The sequence below is a fragment of the Cottoperca gobio genome, chromosome 19 (assembly GCF_900634415.1).
Source record: "Cottoperca gobio chromosome 19, fCotGob3.1, whole genome shotgun sequence".
Taxonomy (NCBI): domain Eukaryota; kingdom Metazoa; phylum Chordata; class Actinopteri; order Perciformes; family Bovichtidae; genus Cottoperca; species Cottoperca gobio.
This window is the reverse complement of record NC_041373.1, coordinates 15815346-15837512: the sequence shown is the minus strand read 5'-3', so window position 1 is coordinate 15837512 and position 22167 is coordinate 15815346. Positions and strand designations below refer to the sequence as shown.

General features: G+C 42.6%; 1 protein-coding gene across 3 annotated transcripts in view; it reads right to left on the bottom strand.

The window, feature by feature from the left end:
* Window positions 1–188: 188 nt before the first annotated feature.
* rhbdl1 (rhomboid, veinlet-like 1 (Drosophila)) overlaps window positions 189–22167 on the bottom strand; it is a 50469-nt gene continuing 28490 nt past the window's right edge. For all 3 annotated transcript variants that reach the window (XM_029455529.1, XM_029455527.1, XM_029455528.1), the window contains exons 5-8: window positions 21945–22057; window positions 8243–8343; window positions 6170–6230; window positions 189–5510 (exon numbers count right to left, since the gene is read on the bottom strand). In XM_029455529.1, coding sequence (XP_029311389.1) covers window positions 5239–5510; window positions 6170–6230; window positions 8243–8343; window positions 21945–22057 — 547 coding nt within the window. In that variant the 3' untranslated portion in view covers window positions 189–5238. The remainder of the gene's footprint in view (window positions 5511–6169; window positions 6231–8242; window positions 8344–21944; window positions 22058–22167) is intronic.

Genomic DNA, 22167 nt, shown 5'->3' with positions numbered 1-22167 from the left:
ATTAATCATATGGTCTATAAAACGTGAATCTTACACTCAAAGTTCATAATCTGACCAATAATCAAAACATATTCAGTGTTCAATCAGGACTTAAAATACATTTAAATAAACTGAATCCAGTGAATTGTCTCTTAAATCAGTGCAGTTAATGAAATGACTTTGTGCTCAAACACTAAACACAGCAGAAGGATGTTGCCACAGTATTGTTCTTTATTTATATTGTTTCTAAATTAAAGCAAAGTACAATGAACAGTACAAAATAAAACAAAATATATTCATATATATACAATATAAAATGGTTCCGTTCAGAACATTTAAAAAGTACAATAGATTGTGAAATAATTTATGAGGACTTTGATATAAATTATCCATTTGTAAATTTAATTTTTCCTTTTAGTTTCCTCATGACCGAGAGAAAAAATAGCTTCTTCTGCTTTTTCTTTTTGTAAACGCTGTGTTGGCAGAACCTCTTGTCTGGTCTGAGAGATTGAACCTTGTAAGCTTGGCACCATTTTTATCAATACAAGTAAGCAGCTCATGAAAAACTACCGCAGCAGCAGCACAGATATGACTTTTTTTATTTATTTGAAATCTAAACCTTCAGAGGGAAACAACTCGTTTTAAGAAACCACCTGCTGATATTTGCATGGACTCCTCGGAGGCTGTTTTTGTGAACATGAAAAGAATCCGTACCAAAGCTAGAAACTGGGAAACCAACGATGTTCTCTGTTACAAAACCAGAAAATAAACCCTGAACGCTGTTACAGACAAACTCTTTCATTGTTTCTAGCTGTGGGAGACACATCACTTTACATTTGTAACATAGCATCATTGTTTAACTATAACAACCTGCAAACATTGGGATCCACAGATGCATGTTTAGCCTGCGCTGTCCTTTCCAGTTTGTGTCGTTTAATTTTACAGTTTTAATTAAAATCACAATCTCGAAGATCTTCGTTTTCTTCTCTTTGGCGCCCCCTGTGGCGATAAGCGGTAATTGCAGTTAATTGCGTTTTTCTCAGGAATGTCGCCACAGACACTCAGTTTGTCGTAATACTGCAAATGCAAGTCGCTTTCATCCGTGAGCTCAAACACTACTGTGTCTTCGAGATTGTTACTTCAATACAACATTTTAATCTGAACCTGTTTTACACATTTAAACGTATCTATATCCAGGATAATTTGAGAACTCAAGCCAAATGTCCTCTTCACTTTTGGGGGCCTAAACCGGCATTTCAGGTTTTAACGTCATTAGTAAAACACTAATATATGCACTGTTGTTTCTCTGCAGCTACATCAGCCTGCTTTACCTGCACAGTCCTGCAGTGAGAGTTACCCATATATATCTAAGTAGCAATAAACACTAAGAAAAGGCAACCTGGCCGGCTTGTTGGCGAGCAGCAGTTCAGAGCAGCTACTGGTTATATTAACAACCTCAGTTGTTTCTTCTTCTTTCTCTTATGGATTATGTGCATGATGATGTAGAATAACACAGCTGACAGCAAAGCAGCCTTTCTGCCCGGTGCTTAGTTTTGGGTGCATATACGATAACAAGGCATTGGGCGTAACAGCACAATGGATTGGCATAGGGAGGTAAAAAAGCATCAAAGAATGTATATGGCAGTAGAGAATATGGCACATGCCAACTGTCAGTTAACTACATTATAATAAGTGCAACAAAAAGCCCACATATGATGAAATACAGTTACAGGAAATAAGAAACAGCGGAGAAATGTCAAGTATGCTGCACTTTTCAATCAGATGAGCAAAGAAATGAAGAGTATTTTGGGTGCAGACGCATCAACAAGGGTTAATGTGTGAAGCAGAAACTCTGTGCAGATCTCAGGTGTGTCTCTCTCGCTTGTCCCTCCCGGCTCCCTCACAGCCAAGATGGCAACCATGAGAGGTCTTTGAGCATAAATGAGCACAAAAAAATATCTGTTGGGTCTAGTAGTTTGAGAGATTAGCTGCAGACACACGCGCACTACTGAACACACGATCTCCCCACAGGCTTTGGTGGAGATAATGAGCTGACCTTTTAACATCATCTCCTACCGCAGTCATGACTATCCAAAGCAATCCAGGGTGGCATGTGGATTACCCAAAGTGATGGATCACATGTTATTGATAGTCTGCTCCTATTCATCTCATGCCATCCCTCACCGTGCCTTCCTTTATACTGTTCAAAACAAATGTGTCACTCAAAAGACAGCGATTAAATTAACATCATGCAGCCTGTCGGATCCACTTATTAAAGGAAGATATCCTGTTTACGCTCTGGCTTTGGTGCATCTCTGCAACAAGCCATGTGTCATCCTGACACTGGGGGTGTTGATGGGAGAGCACGTACGCAGCTGAGGTTTTATGAAGAGTGCCGACACTGTTGTTTCTGCTGTCCCTCACAAACCAAGTGCGAGTCAGGCCTCCATCGCTCGTCTCAGTGAAGATGCTCTCTGAGTGCAGGAGAGGCTTTTACTTTTCTTTAAAGGTTTAGTGTTGTTGTGGTTGGCTTACAGAGAAGTAAATAAACCACTCCTAAGAACTTTCCCCCTCCATCTGGTTATCTAAGCACTCATTTCAGATACTTAATAATAATAATAATAATAATAAATCTAAACACTGGACATTTCTCTTTGCATGAGGAGAACTCTTTACTTTTTAGGGGCAACAAGAATTCACTTTGATTTTCGTCCGTCATGTACTTCCATGAGGGGTAATACTCACATTTAATGTGTTCTAGAAAAACATAGCCATTTACGAGCCCTTTTTACAACCCTTCTGGGTTCCTATGAATCTTCAGTTAAAGACACACATTAACCTCTTCTCCGGCTTCCTCTTTATCTTCATTATAGGCTAACAGGGTATGTATGCATTATTCATCGATGGATCTTTGCTATCCCGAGCAAAAATATTTCCTAGTATACACAAGAGCTTCTATCAACGATCCATTACTTCCACATATCGGCTGATCTTCAATTTCAATTAATGCATCTGAAAAGGGATTTTTCTGGGTATTTCTAACGGATTTCCTCATTTAACACCAAGTCTTCTGTTACTACTGACAGTTTCATGTGGAAGCAAATGCTAAGGACTGTATTTATGACCAACTATCAAAGTTGGCAAATGCATAACATTTATTTCCCCCAGGCAGCCAGTGGACATTCAAATGAATTATTGATTGAAAGGCTGAGAAATGGAACGTAGCATGAGAAAATGTAATTGCTATCCTCGCCTCAGCTTTCCAAAAAGCTTGAATCACTCTGGAGATAATATATGACAGAAGCTCTGTCTATAATTTGTTATTTGCAAAAGAAGAGCTGCTAGCGAGGCGTCTGCACGCTGCAGGGGGGGTTGGAGATGTGGGCACTTGCAAAATTAAGCTGCGTCGACTACAAACAAGTTGGCGAACAAGTTGTAAAAATGTGTCTCGCTACATGAACATATCTCAAACAGGAAGAAGAAGTTATGTTTGATCACACACAAAAACAAAAAGTTTCACTAAAGTTACCAATCAGCAGGTTTTAAACCAACAAACACCTTTTTTCCTCTCAAATTAGTTCTTTCTATGGCTTATTTTGTAAAGCAGAGGATCAAAGCCATACAGGAGTTATCAGAAGAACAATCATAGCATTAATGTTGCACCATTTGAAACGTGTCTCTCATCCCCCTCAGGAAATAAGTACAAATAAATATACTCTTGGTTATGAACATACAATATACACATCCACTATCAAATGAAAAAGGGGGACAACTTAATAACACTCTTTTTTTTTCTTTATAGGTACATTCCTTTACAAAAGTATACAGTCCCTAAGAATGAGAAACTGAGGTATAGACTGGGCCCGACAGAGAGACCCCAATGCCCTCTGGGACACAAAGGTCAGAGGTCAGGTGATGACACATCCACGCCCTCCCCAGTTCAGTCTGTCAGAGCGAGAACAGGCAGAGTGTGTGCGCGTGTGCGTGTGTGTGTGTGTGTGTAGTGTTCTTCTCTTCGGTTTGTCCACATTAACCTACAGAATCAGGTCGTGGCTGCTCTCAAAGACAAAGAGGAGAAAGTGTGTGTGTGTGTGTGTGTGTGTGTGTGTGTGTGTCCTTGTCTCGCTGAGAGCCACAGAGCATGACATGGCATATTTTACAGGTGCGCCTAGCAAGTTGGTGGTTAGTGTGACACAGCAACAGGAGGAGTTGACTCGCTTAAGTGACGACAATCCAGGAGACTCGAGCCGTCTTTTTCTCATGAGCTTCTTTTTTCTTTTTCTTTCCTGTCGCTTTCATTTTCCCCATCTTCACGTCACGTCTGTGTTGTGTGAACTATGTGTCCGTATCCACAGTGTAGGTATAATGTCATGGAAATAACATAAAAAAAAAACTAAACTGATGTCTTCTCATTTTAAAGACCCCATGAAGTGAAAATGACAGAGATGCCTCGCTCCACATGAAACGCGCCTGAGATCTTGCATTCGATCCTCCATTCTTCCTGCAGCTGCTTCGGGGAAAGACATTTGCACTTGGATTTTGTTTTGTTATCGGGCAGGAGACCCTTCTTGGCAGCTCGATTTGAGAAAAACGTTTTGTGCCACAGTGAGTTAAATCAGGGCTGTGAAGTCAAACAATCATATTTCATTGGTGCCTCTGTATTGTTTTTATTTTATTGCTGCCCCCCCCAGAAATAAATGTAGGCTTCCTGAAATTCTTCTTTAAATCTTAATTTAAAGCTGCTGCAGCTCTGATATGTGACGCAGCCAAAAGGTTTGCCTCCCCTTTATCCCCTTCCCTTTTCATCACAGGCTCAACTCTTCGTTAAGTGTATGAAAGATGCACTCAAAGAAACAAAATGATGAAACAGCTTTTCAGAAAGCCTCTGAAATAAAGAGCACGGTGGCTAAACGCTCACTGAGAGGTTAGTGCTGGTAATGTGGATGAGATTTCAAACGTATATATCAAAAGATACAATGCTCCTCAACGTGGATCTGAGGAACCTTCACCTGTTCTTGTTGCTACGGTAATCCCTCTTTAATAAAAGAGACATATTTCTTTGATTTGCAAAGTATCTGTAAAAAAAGGATTCTTGGTCGATTTTTAGTTTTGAATGATTTCATATCATTTCATTTGGGTCTAACTTGAGAGGAGATGTTAACTACGGTCAAAGGGGGGGGGGTGTTGTTTTGGAGCAGGGTTGGAGTCAGTGTGTATGTGGAGGAAGGGGCCTGTGGAGGGGGGGTGGTGGGGCCTTCATCAGGGAGGAGGCGGTATCTGAACCCCTAGCAGCTCATACGCAAAGATGTTCCAGAAGATGGCAAAGAGGAGGAAGGTGATGAAGGAGAAGACGATGACCCACCAGGAGCATTGCTTCTGCAGACTCTCCTCGTAGCTGCGCAGAATCAGAAGCCCCATGCTGATGCCGACCACGGCCCCCGACAGGTGTGCCATGAAGCTGGGCTGGGGCCCCGAGGAGGGCAGCGGCGGGGAGAAGCGGAGCCAGACAGCACGACCCACCTCCGAACTCACTGTGGAGGACACACCAAAGACAGCATCTCTTCAGCATCTGCTCGCTGTGAGGACATCAGACCAGACTACGGCCCTGATGAGGAACAGGGCTTAGGACTGAATTGACTTCATGCCAATGCCTAAAGATGAGCTATACTGTGTACTGTAGCAAATGTTAATTTAGTCTCTCACACCAACGCTGCGTCACATTTATTTAGAAATGCTGTGTTCCCTGTTTGTGAAACACTGAGCAGAAATACAACATTCCAGCACAGACTCGCGGCTCCCGCAGTTCGGGGGCGGCAGGCTCGGGACAGATGGAGGGAACATATTGAACATATTGCTCACTAATGAAAGTCGCAGTGTATCAGCCCTCGTGTGGAGGAAAAAAAAAGGACAAGTGGATATGACTCAAATGATCTGAAAACAAAGCAACACGTCCAATCATGGAGCCTCTCTGAGCAAATAACAAAGATAGCTTGAGCAGCATGCCTCTTGCTCGGCTTTGAGAGGGTTTTAAACCCCACTTAGATGATAAATACTCCATGTTGAACTGTGAAAATAAAATATGCTGAAACTGAAAGGTTATGCACACTCCCTTATTCAATGATTGAGCTATAAATTGAGCACAGATAGCAACAGAAGAGCAGGGCTTTGAGAGTAAATCTTGATAACTTACTGCAAACCAGCGCCAGGATCATGCGGAGCAGCTTGTACGGACAACGCATCCCGGCCCAGTTCTGCAACACAGAGGGAAAGTGTCTCGTCAGCGTTAAACAAGCATGACACAAACAAATATTTATATATAGATATGAGTATATTAACAGCCTGGGAATAAACCCCTCATTTTCTATCCTCTGGACATATTTAGACCATCTATATCCATATGAGAGAGGAGGAAACACTACACACAGACGTGATTATACACCTGGCTGCACTCCACTTACTGGTTCCAGCCCAGAGGCGCTCCATTAATTAGAGCTAAGATCATTTAACAGGGAAAATGGGCCAATAAATAGCCGTTGAGATTCTCTGGGGGGGAAACGGAACAATGGAAATCTGACTTTGAATAACACATTTACACCAAAAGGATGAAAAACTGTACCAATCACATCCCTCCGCAGAAAGTAGTTCCGACGTGAAACAGCTCACAACGAGGTCCGTGGATTATCTTGAGTGTGTGTTGTCTCCCGAGAGAGAAGGCCAACGTCTCCACGACGCAGGGACTCACACCAAAACAATCCAGATTGATCAACAGCACTACAGCTAAGAGTTTTTTAAGGGTGAACTGTCCCTTTAAGCTCTTTAGCTGCGGGAATATTACCCAGAGCCTCCTCTTCTCTCACAGCAGAACAATTAAACGGCTGAGGAGAATATAAATAAAAGTGGCAGTGCTCGCAATGTCACAATATTTCCACAAATAAATGATTAATAGCAAAGAGGGGAGAGGTCAGCACAGTAATGCAGAGGAGGAGGTCTGAGCTGAGCTGCTCTCCCATGGGAGGCCATTTGCTTTGACGTGCCTCCACTCTCAAATGAGGTGAAGTCTTTAACCAGCCAATCGGTTCGGTCCGTTACACATCTCGTTAACACACCGCTGGCATTGAAATGGAGAATTGCGCGAGGTAATCTGACGTACGTGTGCGAGGGGATCATTCAGAAAGAGTGCTCGCTGTTGCAAACATCAAGATTTAAGATGTAGCTGCAATGGCAAACGTTGAACTCGTGCAACACAGTTCCAAGATTGTAATTCTAACAATTTAGCGAGAGCCGCATGACTTCGAGGGATTCAAGTCCGAAGAAGCGCTCGAAACTTTGATGATGATGCTCGATGACAGATGGCTGAGACTACTGGGTCGAGACTTGACGAGGGTTTCTTCAAAAACACAAACTGGGAGAGTTCATCAGAGCAGAACTAAGATGTTGCCTTAAAGGATTTCCCAGCTACAAACAAGGCATCAAGCGTAACAGACCAAATAAACTGTCTGTTAGCTGCTACGAGCACGCAGTTACAGTCACAGAGTCTTTGCTTTGGGCCCGTCAATGCACTTTGATTTCTATCCCTGCTGGCATCTCGGCTGCCAACAGTGAACAGCAACATTAGTTAAAGTGATTCGTCAGATGTAACACCGCCTCGAGAGTTGAGGAGAACGTGGAAGGCATTTCACATGTTCGCCCTGTGACAGAAACCCACACATCAATAAATACTGCAGCATCAAGGGAATCCACTGTTTTCAGTGTACACAAATAAAAACAGTGTGAATAATTAAAAGAAGTGTCTGAAATGCCAGTTCACTTCAGATTCATTGATACGTGTGACAGGCACAGTGAAAACATGTCATGTTGGGGTAAAGCTGCTCAACAAGTTCAAAGAGGGAATATTTAACGGCAGCAGGAAGAACCTCCAACAAACATATATTGTGAAAATGTAGAATCTTTCTTTTTTTTTACAAAACAGATACTGAACATGTGAGAGTGTGGTTTCTGTCTCACACCGTTCGGATGGCTCTAGATTAATGCTTTTGGATGCAACAATGGCAGCAGTAGCTCAGTCCGTAGGGACGGCTTGGGAACCGGAGGGTCGCCGGTTCGAGTCCCCGAATGGACCAGGTATGCCTCCTCCTGCCCACTAGGACGGGTTAAATGCAGAGTCTACATTTCACTGTGTGAGCTCTGTACATGTGTGTGACAATTAAAAAGAGGATTCAAATCCTCCATTTCCAATGGGGGCAATGATGATGATGGCAGTTACCATGACGACGTTGGCGAGATGCGCTGAGCACAGAGCGTAGACCCCACCGGAGCCCCCCACCACTGGAGCACGCATGTCGGTGATGGACACTGTCAGCGAGCCTGCAGAGAGAGAGACAGAGAGAGAGATTAGGAGTGTAGACGTAAGAGAAGGAGAGCACGCAATGCAGAGAGAACAGTGTGTGTGTGTGTGTGTGTGTGTGTGTGTGGAAGACAGACAGAGAGAGAGCATAGGACAGCATTTTAAAGCAGAGGGGGAAAACAAAGAGCGAGTCAGATTACTCATCACGCAGCAGCACAAGTCACCTTCCTCGGAGCATTTTTCTAAAAATCTCTGAGTAGAAATCCCCCTCAGCTCACAGGGACTGTGCTACATCAGCTGACCTTCACATGCCCTTTAAATTCACACACACACACACACACACACACACACACACACACACACACACACACACACACACACACACACACACAGCTAAAACAGCAGCTGACTAATTAAATTAAAATTGTAAAGAACTCAAAATGGAATATTTCCTAACTGGATTTTTGCTTCAGGATGCTGTGAATTAAAAACGTCCGTCTTAAAATGACCTCTGACCAAAAGCGAGGCCGGGAGAACACATGCGAACCTCGCTGAAGAGGATAATTCACATTTTGTGTGCTTTAAAGATGCTTCGTCTGATGTTCACCAGCAGAATGTAATCTGGGAGATGTGGACAGATGTGGACAGAAGCCAAGCGTGCCGTTTAAAAAGATATAATGTGAAGAGTACAGGTGGCAGGTCACAGCTGTCATTTCCTGTTACTTACTATAAAATGTATTTAATATTTAATTAAATACATTTTATAATTTGTGCATACTTCCTGCTAAATCAGTGTGTTATGATGATTAGTATATAATATATAGTGCATTGAATTAGTGTGCAGTATATACACAGTCGACCTGACACACAACATGCTTTAGGCTACAGCTAAATTACATTATGCTCTATAAATAGCTGACTAATTAGGCTTCCATAAATAGCTACTGAGGCTATACTGTGCTGGTTAATAAAAATAGACGATGCATATGGAAATCATTCTTCTTGATTATTGAAAACAGTCGGCTTTTGAAGTGTTTGCATTATGTGGACATCTTATGAGGCCGTTTGAAACCTCTAGTATCGTCTATAGAAACCTCCTCTACCGTATTTGTTTGACTTTTAAGGACTGACAAAAAAACTATGGATATTTATTGATGTGTTGAGGTCTTTAGAAGTATTTCATCTTCACATGGATGGATATACAGTAAGAAACACATTTTCTAAGTCAATCTGCAGTTGACTCGTTCATTCACAAAGAGATAAAAACGGTTTCTGAATAAAGAAAAATGAGGTTTAAAGAACACACAATGTGTTGCTTTCTACCCATTAATGGGTTACGATTGTATCTGCTTAAGAATATTCTGAAAAGATGGTTGAAATATTGTACTTTTTCTATTTTATAAAGGATAATAATACAACTTATAGTGATCTACAGGTCACATGACCGTCGCCCTGGTCGAGGCAAGATAGGCGACATTGATGGAAGCTGGACTGGAGCTGTGGGTTTGACTTGCATTGAAGCTCACTGCACTTTGCTGTGTGTGCGTTGTTTTTCGATGTCCATTGTTGTGTAGGGAATATCTCGAGTGTGTAGTTTGGCCATTTATTAATAAGAAAAACAAAAATACGGCAAACAGATGGAGTGTAAGGTATGTAGTCAGCAGCTGCTTCTCACAGTGTTTAAACCCCTGACTGCGGCTCAGTGCACCTGCCGCTGCATTCAGCAGGTTGCAGTGACACTATGAAGTAGGACAAAGTTTCAAGCAGGAGAAATCTCAGTTGCTGGCGAGGACAGCGTCAGCCACTGTTAATTATGCAAATGAGACGATAAGGGAAGCGGAGAGGGCTGATAAAACAAAACAGCCTCTTTTTCATCACAGTTTGAGTTTGCTGGAGTTGTGATCTCAGATCTATAATGCATGTTGTAACATTCATATCCTGTGTGTGTGTGTGTGTGTGTGTGTGTGTGTGGTGCGGTGTGGGTCCGCACAGAGTAAACATTGTCTTAAGAAACGCCTCGTCAGCCCGTGGTGGCAGTGATGGTCGTGGAAAGACAGATGGTAATCAGAGCGCATTCCTGAGTCATTCATCTCGCCTCGCTCCGACACCTTTGGGCTATTTTATGTGGATTTACGGGGCAGATGAAGGTTTGGTGCTTCTGCTAAAGATTTGAGGAGATTCACACTGCCCCATTTTTAGTAGTTCCACAAAATTGCAATTACACAGCGCAGCATACAGTATGTGGTCTCTGATCTCTTCAAAGTAAAGAAAAAATTGAATTTGAGCATCGGAGTTGGTCTTTTTTTTGGAGCTCCACAAATCTTTGCAGTTCATGTATTACTTAGGAGCCGAGAGAGACATCGATGACACATTGATAGAATGATGTGAGAGATATCGTCGGGGGCATTAGTTACAGTTATAGCGTAATTCTGAATACATTTCTCTTTTGCTACTCTTAAAGATTCAACGCTATTAAGTGATACAGTATTTAGAAGTTATTTGACGGCTTTAGTAAAGTGAATAACAAATTTGGATTAAAGGTGCAGTTTCTTCCCGACATCTCCTCGTTTGTAACTGATTCAGACACAAATACTGTATTTCTTACACAACACTGACACATTATCACTTCATGCAGTTGATGTGGTGAATATTCTAGCAAACATTTGCCTGCTTAAACGCAGAAGGAGCAACATTAGTATTAATTTGTCGTTTCTTTTTCATCTCCAGCAACTCCTGAGGGTAATATCTGGCACTAAATGCTCCACTAACATTAGCTAGGTTTGTTATGCTGCAGCTTGGAGTGAGTGTTTAGAGCTTTTATCCTGCTGCGGCTGCAAACAATGCAGTGAGAGCAGGAGAGTTACAGGCTGTAAACTAATAGTTAAAAGCAATTAGCTGCAGCTCCTTATAGCTGAGGGGAACTGCAGACTTGAGGGAGATCCTAAGTGAGTTCACCACTAGCGACCCCCTCTGCATTACACTTAGTAACTTAATCCAATGTTGATTAGAGCAGCTTTAAGAGTAGTGAAGTAGCCTGTTTGGCTTCTAACATGATAGTTAACACCAGCCAGAACCAACTCTTTCGTAGGAGACGCTTGTCAGGGATGTGACACCAGCATCTGTGGGTGAAGAAGAGAAGACAACCTGAGACCTCCGGCACAGAGGAAGAGACGGGATCCACAGGGAGGAAACAAACTGCTCGCTCCTCCTGCTCGCTCTGCTTTGGTGAGAGGCTCCAAATACAGTATGAATATTAAACAGTCCTGTCATGTGGGCTCTCTTGCTGAGGGGGATTTAGGATTTAGGATTCTCGCGCTCAGCAGGAGCTGAGACGTGAGGTGAGGTGTATAATTATTTCAGCGCCGAGCTGATACTTTCCTGTGCTCTCATGCGCAGATTATTTATTGTTGCCATTCTGAAGTCATCATCAACATCCTCAAATCTTTTTGTGCGCTTGCAACATCCACACACGCAACGTAGACAGTAAGAGTTATGTACCTTGTGTAGCGTAAGTCAACCACACACTCAGGGCTATCCACCGCAGTATAATCCCCGACGCAGCTCCGAGAGCTGAGCCTCTCTGTCAAACCAAACATGCTACACCATTACTGTTACTCCAGGCTGCCCTTAAGCTATGGGTCAACTTTGTGTTTTTCAGTTTCTCAGGGATAAGGTGCAGACAAGGGATGGTAAGCTGATCCAAGGCCGCTGTGCCCGAGGCTGCGCCTCCCTGTAGCCACTCCAGTGGAGGCTGCACTAAAGCACGGTCACTGTTGAGATAAAGAAACAAACTCTAATCCAACACTTACAAACCTTTTCACCGTCTGCTTCCTAAAGTAGATATCAACTGTGATTACTCAATCTATTAGCAGTCTATCAAGTGTGTGTGTGTGTGTGTGTGTGTGTGTGTGTGTGTGTGTGTGTGTGTGTGTGTGTGTGTGTGTGATCTTGCCGTTATTTAACAGTGTAGAGACAGATACTGAATATGGTGGAGCGAGAGGGGTATGACATGCGACTAAGGCTGGAATAGGACCCGGGACGTTGCTGTAATGTGACATGTGCTGTAGTCACTCGCCCACGCGTCTAAATTGGGCGTAGATGTTTAGGCTAAAGATACGCAACGTAGGATTTAAGGGTAAACATATTAGATCATCTTAGCCCATGCTGTCTATCAAACATTGAGCATTCATGTGTATGTATATGTTTCTCTGGTGCATGTTTCTTATATTCATAACGTATTTACTGCTTGGTTTAAAAGTGGGTTTTACACATAGCCACACAGTTCAAGGTAAACCTGCATTAATTGATTTGTTGAGGCAGCATAACAAGCTGTAAACTGTAACAAATACTTATAAAGTTCATATGGTGAACACTATGCTGCTTCAGGCGACCCAACAGATGCAAATCCAATATTTGCTCTCTTTTTTAATTCTGTTTGGTTTTCATCAACTCCTGAGTGAAATGTTTGGCCCTTCGGCTGCTGAACGCTTCACTATGTTCATCAGCAAACTTCGTCTGTCGCTTGGTGCTGGACGGGGAGCGCAGAGTTTATCAGAGTAAACGGTGAGACTGAAGGGAACTGCAGAGTCAGGAGATATGTCTCTGAGGGTTCATCACTATGACAGAGCTCTGTCACCTTACACACAGTCAACGGACCCATCGTTAATATAGGAATATCGATTAGAGCGGCTTTAGTCAGGAGTTAGAGAGAGATATTGTAATCAGGGAAGCAAAACTACATATCATCGAACACTGAATGTGTCAAGACCAGAAATAAGAACATTGATTTGCATTTCGGCCAATAAATCATCGAGGAGAGGACAATTTAAAGGACATTGTGTTTATTTATTCCCTCAGTATCGGACACAAGCAAATCTGGTAACCAACCTCTGTGCTTTTATTCGTTTAATCAGTCTATTGGTAAAAGCTATGAGGAAAAACAAACCCCATTTATTTATGTTTTATTATGAGACATGAAATAATTTGTAAGATACTTTTTTGTTGGGACCATTAGGATAACTAGATTGTCTTTTCCATAAAAGAAGTAGAATAAATCAATGGAAGCTCAGCTCACCGGACAGGGGAAAGGAAAACTCTAAGCCGTTGATACTGTGGGTTTGTTGCCTTTTAGGTTCATGTTGCAGTATTTGTACACACTTGCCTCAGACAGATCTATCCTGTATGCATTAAATCTTGTGGAGCTGCACGGAGATGTGCTGCAGTCAGCACTCCTGCAGTCACAGGGCTGCCTCTGTTGGCTAATGAACTGGGGAAATGCCTGAGCAGATTTATTCACTAAGCACAAATAAGAAGCGAGGGACACTGATGGAAAGAGTGGAGGAGTGAGTGCACGAGGAAGCGTGACACAGAACACACGCTAAGAGTGCGATCATAATCACAACTGCAGCTTTTTTTCTTTCGTCTGCGTGTCATTTTTAAATACTCTGCTGCTCAATTACAAGAGAATTAGAGCTGTAGTGTCTGTTAATTTAGCTAATCGTGAAGGAGCTGTCGGTACTTTCATTCTTTTCTCACTAAGTAACATATAAATCCACTGTTTATTGGCGCGCCCATCACAATAAGGTGACCGGTTATAAAAGAGACGCAGGAAATCTTCACAATTGAGGAAACAGAACCAGCCAATGTTTAGGATTTATGTTGAATAAATGGCTTGTTTCAGCATCAGATTTGAGAACTTACTTACTTTAGTTTTGGTATATGAGCAGAGAATGTATGCAGTTGAGTTAAAATAAGTAAATGTCAGGGTGGCGTGGTCTTTTATCTACTTTATAGTCAACTTGAAAAGCTCACAGCTTCAAATGTCATTTAATAGAGTGGTGTCTATTTTCAAAAGCCTCAATTATAATAGTGCTGTCAGACTGGGGGAGCTTTATTAAAGATATGTTCCACCTAGGAAGGAGATGGACTCGTCTGTATCATCCAGACAGAAAGAGATAATGGAAATATCATCTCCGTCTCTGATGCTTTACTTAAAGTGGAGCAGAATGACTCGCAATCCGTCCTCGTCCAATCTAACGTCTTCATCCGTCTCCAGGGAAGAAGCTCCATCAAGTGCCGCAAAGTTGTACTTATGTGCAGTGTCGAGATGCTTGGCAACAAAACACTTCACACCTTGCAGTCAAAGCAGATGCGTAGAGAAGGGAAACACAGATCCAAAGTCAAAAACAAAACGTTAATCAGTGACTTCTCCTGTCGACAGATACAAAAAGAAAAGAGAACATGGAAACGATCAGCGTCATTGATGCCAAGCTCTGGCCTGGAGGAACGGATACAATGCATCAATTTCACACAGTGTGCCAACACGGCCACTGTAAACACACCTTGCCCTTGGTTTCCTGGGAGATTGATTCGGTTTATTGTAACAGTTTTCTGCCCTGTCCAAATGTGCCACACGGGGACAGATATGATAATATTTATGCTACCCCAGAGCCCAGGGGGCATCAGGAAAATTCAATACAAGTCCCTTCCTCCATACTGCTGAGAGGACCGTTAGTGGAAAAGTATAATCATATCGGATCTGGGCGAGTGTGTGTGGGCATATGAGCATGCTTATAACTGGAGAAGCTCAGGAATTAGTGAGCGTACATCTCAATATGCCTAATGCTCCTGAAGTTGCGTAAGACGAGCTGTTATACAAAAAGCTGTATTCTTGTCACGACCAGAGCGGTTATCACTCACGACTGCTTTTCAGCTAACAAGCACAATAGCTGACCTTGGAGGAAATTACTCAAATTCTACATCCGCATGAAAGCACTTCCTGCGCTCAAGGTTATGAAGCCACCGTGATGTGCTTCTTCATCGGAGAACCTTGAAACTAAACACCAAAGTAAATGTGATTTAAACTGAGCCGAGAAATAGCCTCCTCTCTAATTCCAACAGAGTGCCTGAAACAAATATTGCCGACCTGGATTGGCTTCATACAGTAAATGCAAATCGACACCGATAAACAAAGCGGGCTCGCTCCGCACAAACGGGCTACCTTCAATTAGGCTGCATTACAGTAGAAATATTCCTCGGCGGTGCCATCAGCGAGGCTGCAGGGGGTGGTTGTTGGAGGAAGTGAGATCGGTGTCACTGAGGAAGAGTTGACTACGGGGCGGGATGTGGGGGGGTTGGGAATTACCATAATCACGCTGGCAGCCTCTGCACCGCACCAAGGTCACCCTGCCTCCTCAGTGCTCAGTTCAGCTCAGCACCAGGGGAGTACATCAGAAACACAGGACCAGACTCCTCACTGATGTACGCAACACCAGGGTTTGCAGCCAAGGTTGGCTAAAAGACAGACATCTGACCTTGTGTACTGACATTGTTGTCTCAGCCACACACTCCACCGACAGGCCTTCAAAGTAAGAGCGAGCAAGAGATAATTGGCATTCAGTAGACGACTCTAGAGCTCAAAACAACTCCTGCTTTCCTCAAACCTTCTCAGATTCACTTGATCAAATCAGTGTTCGGTTAAATATCTCTGAAGTGTGTTCAATCACATGTGAAACCCTTTGTGTCATGGGTCAATGTTTGAACCCTAATTCCTATAATATCGGATTTCTTTATTACAGACAAATGAACAGCAAACAGAATCTATAAAGTCAATCAGTTACCAAATTACAAATCTAACAACAAACATAGACATTTAAGATTTATTAACATTAACATTCCCAAATATTTACAGTCTTTCGGGATGTCCATAGAACAGAATTACTCGCCGCTTGTGTGCCTTGACCAAACACCAAACATCAGCAAAAATGTATGATGGACAAAGCCACTCTTGGCCGCGCACCAAGACCACTGGCAGCAGACATAATCATATTTACGCTGCCTAAATATGTGCAGTGCGCTTTGAAAAAGTCCGTTATATATAACAGGAACACGGGAATGGTCGACTAACATGGGCTAGAATAAGCCTGAAGTGCTTCGAGTCATTTAGAGACTGAATACGATTTTATTAGCTTGAGAGGACGCAGAAACAATCATCCGGCTAAATTAAGACCCAGGATGCAGCGAGTCTCACGGCCGCAGTGGAAAGCTGACACGTCCTCCCTGATACCAGAACAACATAAATCAACCGCTGAAGGATTAACCATTACATGTAACTTGGCATGCCGCTTTTAAGTAATGACAACATCAGCCAGCTTGCAACAATGAGGTTATACTGACATGCAGCCATTTATCACATTTCCATTACAATTTCCCAACAGGCCACATGTCTCTTCCTTCTCTTGACTGAGGACGGCAATAAGCAGCGTGAGCACAGCTGGTTTATTACAGTAAACAGTATATTCTGTGAAGAGGCTCTCCCGGACACAAGGAGGAGACAATCCTCCTGCATAATTCAAAACCATAGTCTCTCCAAAGGTCGGCAGAGGCAGTCCACAGGCTCTTAAGGTGCTCGGTGACGCAGTGACACCTCTCAGGGTTTACAGGTCAGCTACTCAGGTGCTTTTATTAAGCATTCATCCAGGGACAGGGGTGGAAGTACTCAAATAATCTGCTTAAGTAGTATAGAAAGTATAAGTATGAGCAATGCATCGGCAATCGGTAACTCGTTTCAGTCATTTTTAAAGAACAAGTCCTGAAAATGCCAAACATTCTCTGCATATATCATGGTGCACTGAAGATCTTTGGATCTTATTAGCACCAGTGTATTTAAAGTACTCATGATGCATAATGGCACCCGTTAGTGTATTTAGTTCCATGGAAAGACAAGGTGTCAGCTGCAGGTCAGCCAGGCGAGGCTCTCTGAAAGTACAGCTGAGTGCAGAGTGCATTTGGAAAACCAAGAGGAATCGCTGGCTAATTTACTGTCGGCTGCAAGAGCACAGAGAGGATAACAATCAGTGGAGCCCTGAGAAAGAGCGGATGCAGAGGGAGATATGTAGCCTGAGAGACCGGCTGGATGAGGCTCAGGCTCACTCTTCACAGAGGGATCATCGAGACATCCCAGCTCAGAAACATCAGCCGAAAGCTCAGAATGACCTCGAGCAGCTGGACGAGCAAGAAGCTGAGAATAACAACCACATGGATGCACTGAAGGAGGCCGATCAGAAAATGAAGATCGAACATCTCCAGTGGCAAGACAAGTCTTGCACAACTGGAGACGCAGGAAAGTTTGTGGAGGATCAATCAAAACATTGGACCAATGGCAGCAGGCTGAGCTTCAACAGGAGAACTACACCCTAACGGCTGCTCTGAAGCAGGCTGAGCAGCAGTACGAGAGTCATCGCATTAAGTGGCAGGAGGACAAACCTCTGTGGCCTCCTTCAGGAGCAGACCCTGAAGCAGACTGCAGGAAAAGGAGCAGGAGTGGGAGAAGACAGAGAGCTTCATTAAGTCCCAGCTGGAGGATCTCAAGGGCCAGATCAGAAGAAGAAGAAGAAGAAGAAGAAGAAGAAGAAGAAGAAGAAGAAGAAGTACAGAATTCTACAATGAGGAAAATAAAAATGTTTGTTGTTTGGAATTTTAAGTTTGACTACAGGCATGTGTTATATTTAAGTTTTGTTTTGTATAAGTAACTGAATTTATTGTTTTATACTATTTCATAATTTGTAATATGTGTACTGTATGATCTATATGTACGGAGTGTGAAGGCTACGTGTATTTAATTACTTCCCACCTCTGTCCGGGGAAGAATCTGAGACCTTTTCCTTATTAGATAGAATAATCAGGCATGTAGCGTGATGGAGCGTCTTTCCTTGAAAAAAGTTATTATTTTATGACACTTTTATTCTCATCCTTATTTTCTATTTGCTGTCTGTCTTGTATATTTGCATATGCATTTTATTGCATTTTTTTATTGTGCTTTTTATTGCAATATGCAAATGAAATGCTATGATTTGTGGCAATTGTTATGCTCAGTGAGTATGCTATGCTTATGTTTCTGTCCTTATTAAATAAATAATAAATAAACAAAACAAAACAAATCCAATTAAGATATTTTCTTTAAAAAAATAAATAAAATAGAGTTAGGTGACATGAAAGGACCAATAGGGGAGGACGCATTACACACTAACACCTTCTCTAAGTAAGGGTCTTACACACACACACACACACACACACACACACACACACACACACACACACACACACACACACACACACTCTTTACAACCATGAGCTACACGTTCTGTTTCCACTAGAATCTGTTGATACTTCAACCAAAATCTGATGATTTAAAGTGAAAGCTTGACCCCAGGTCTATTTCCTGTCCGCCACTCGATGCAAAACAAAGAGCAGGAAAAACACTAAACACTAAAAGCTCAGTTGCAGTATTCATTATCTTCAGAATAATGATGTTCATGCTAATAATGTTCATGCATGTGAGGTATGTATATCTGTATATTACATTTTCAAAGTATTTTGTGCATCTTCAAAAAGAAAAATCTTTCTTTTTGTCGTTGAAAACAAGGCCTGCAGTGCAGAACCTCTTGTGGTGTGTTAAGGCACACGCACGTGAAGGCACGGTACCTGCAGCACGTCGCTCCATAAACGCACCCAGTGCAGCTATAACCTGAAAGCACCGCTGCCCTGAAAAAAAATAACAAGCAAGCGAACATGCGCGCGGGAGCTGATAGCAACAGTCCACATGATTGAACTCATGAGCTAGAATAAGACTGCATGAATATATACATGAGACGGCCATGGGCAACACAAAAAAAGGGGGAAATCAGGAATTTCACTGAGTAATCTAAAGCACTGGGCAATTTCTAACATCCACAAGCAATCATGAGTTTACAAAGACTAAGGGGAAATGTGTGAGGCAGTGAAACACTAAAGTACCAAAGACTGCACACACAGACGTACATATACTGTGTGTTACGTATCTATACATCTACCTAGCATAGGGTCAGGGAGCTAGCATGGTTCTAAAGTTTGTTATATGAACTTCAGGTTACCGCTTAACCTAATATGATGGTCAAACAAGCGTTATCTCAGTGGAAGAACTTAACAATGAACACATGCCCTCTCTTGTCAAGGTTTCAGTGGGGAACAAACAAAAACAGGTTGTTATGATTTATACGCCTTAGAAAGGGTTCACTTAAAAAACTTAAAGTGGTTATTGATTTCTTCAAATCAGATCCTAAAACTCCTTCAAATAAAAGGAATTGCAATTTCATTATGTTACATGAAATTAAACATTAAAAGTCTCTCCATGCAACAATGCCATGCCCACCAGTCACCCCTAGTGTGCCTCATGACACCAACTGACTGAGTCCTGCCGTGCCCAAAGCCTTCATCTGACCTCCGACCTGTAAGCGGTGTCGCAGTCTCTCGACTCCCCACCGCACTGCCATTAACTCCCACCGGCGCCTCCAAACCTCTGAGCGTACAGAAATACACACACGGAGAGCAGGTGCACTTCCCGACCTGCTTTCCAATGAAATACTTCCCCAATACATCACAACATTCGTGCCAGCTCCCATTTCCACTCCATCAGCCAGAATCAGAAGGTGAAATTATTCTGCTGCTTAAAGTCGTTCATCATCTGGTGGCCGTGAGGCAGCTCAGCCCTTCCTCGTTGTTCAGGAGGATTTCATTCATTACATCGTGTTGAAAGTTAAATGCAGTAAAAATCTAATTTAATTCCAGACAGTTAGACACTACAGTACTAAACAAATGTGATTTCTGATCACTACAGTGTAACTCGAGCGTAGAAAATTCCAATGAATGTAGTTCAACTCTGGACTCTGGGGTACAAATATCACCATTTCCTCGCTGCCTTCTCCTCCTCGTTTGAGTCGGGCCGCAGCTTAAATCTCCAAACAGCATCTCAAACTGCACTTAGGCTAATTCCCCAGAGAAAAACAATGCTTCACTCCACACCGCTTCTCCCTGCTTTTCAGTCCCATGCTCGCTTGCTTCCTCTCACTCTCTGTCATCGTTGCTAAAATAAATCAAAGCTACAATAATTCATGAGTTTATGGAGGATCTGATTTTGAACCTTTGAGCAGCTTTAACTCCATTGTACGACTGTACGCACAAAGAGAGGACAGAAAAAAGACATTCTGAACGAACTGAACGAACGAATGTTAGTTGGGGAAAAGATTTGGGAGATGAAAGAGGAAAGAGGAAAGAGGTTTGTGCAGCAGTGTTGATACAACTTCACATTAACAGCGAAAAAAACTGCAGCGACGAACCACATTCAGCAATCATTACGAAACTACAAATGTCCAATCTCCAAACCAGCTTGGAGGAGGATGAAAGTTAATGAGGTTTCTTGTCAATAAAGACTCGAGTGCTGCCGGCCGACCTTTGGGCACCGTGAGTCACTCCGCTGCATTAGCTTTGGCGACTTGTATTTTTTCTTTCAAATATTCTGTGCCACCAGCCGGGGCGGGTCCGTCATCACAACTATCAAGAAGCCCACTCACGGATGTCAGCTTGAGGACAAGACGCTCACAATTTCAGCCTCACTGGAGTTTCATTCGGTGCTAAAACTAACTGTTGGTTTTACTACAGCAAATATGAACTGCAATACAACGCCTTCAAATTGATAAATGATGAAGGTACCAACAAAACAGAAAGCAGAGCACCTTTCTGAGTAGTAGACTGTACACACAGTAATGAAATAAAAAAACACAAGCAAGGTCAGTCGAGATATACTGCGGACTTCACACACACACACACACACACACACACACACACACACACACACACACACGAAGCGCAGAACAGAGAATGAACTCTTTTCTGTTTATGTCATTGTTTTATAAAGAGGGAAGTCTCAGTCCATATAGCAGATCATCTAAAGCTGTCAGAACATTGGCTATAAATATCTTAACTACGTGCTTCATCACTGCATAGGTTACACCAGTGGTTCCCCCCACACACACACACACACACACACACACACACACACACACACACACACCTTTCAGCTCAAGATGACACCAGGAATATGTGTTACATACATATTTTACATCAGTATTGTTAGTTAAGATACAGTCAAATGATAAATATGTATATGAACTAATATAAATGATTATTATTATAATATTATATGTTTGCACATCGAATGTAAAACTCTTTATTTGTGGTTAATCTAAATGACGTATTATTACATTACATCGTTTTATAATGTTATTTAAAATGTAAAAATAGTCTTGTTGCACACTTGGCCCTGTCTAAACCCCCCCACGGTGAAGCCGCACCCACTTTATGTCACGTTCACACCACCAGCAGATCGCTGTGCTGCACTGTTCACACTACACTTGCTGTCTTGTAATCTGGAGTCTTGAAGTCATTGTGGTCACACACTACATGACTAACCGGCACCGGGGGGGGGGGTCACACACTTCAAGAGCACACGCGAGAAGTGAAAACATTATTTCTTATTCAAGCAATCTGCAGAACTTCACTTGTAGTCTGTTCCCATACGTCTTTGATATTTATAGGATGTTTCCTTTTAGGTGCATCAACAACTTTGCTCCATGTTGCAGATGCGACACATACAGTAAAGGTCCTGTTGGTGCAGGCAATCCCTCCCCCAGGTTTCCCCTTAACCCGATCAGAGAGTAGAACATTAGGGCTTAAGACGTGTAGTGTGAACTAGGCATTAGGAACCGCCGGTTTACATAATAATACACTTATTTTAAAAGACACTCACCGGCCAGCACTCCTGCCATGTAAAGCAGACTTATTCGTAAGATGCCGTGGACCATCTCCAAAGGAACGCCAATCATCAGCTGCAGTAAAGCGTTGAACCCCAGCTGCTCCAATCTGAGGAGAGAGCAAAGAAAAGAGAGAACACATTTCTACAGCTGTGCATCATGTAAACAACCAACCTGCTTTGAACTGAAACACTCCTGCGAACATCAACATGAGGTAAG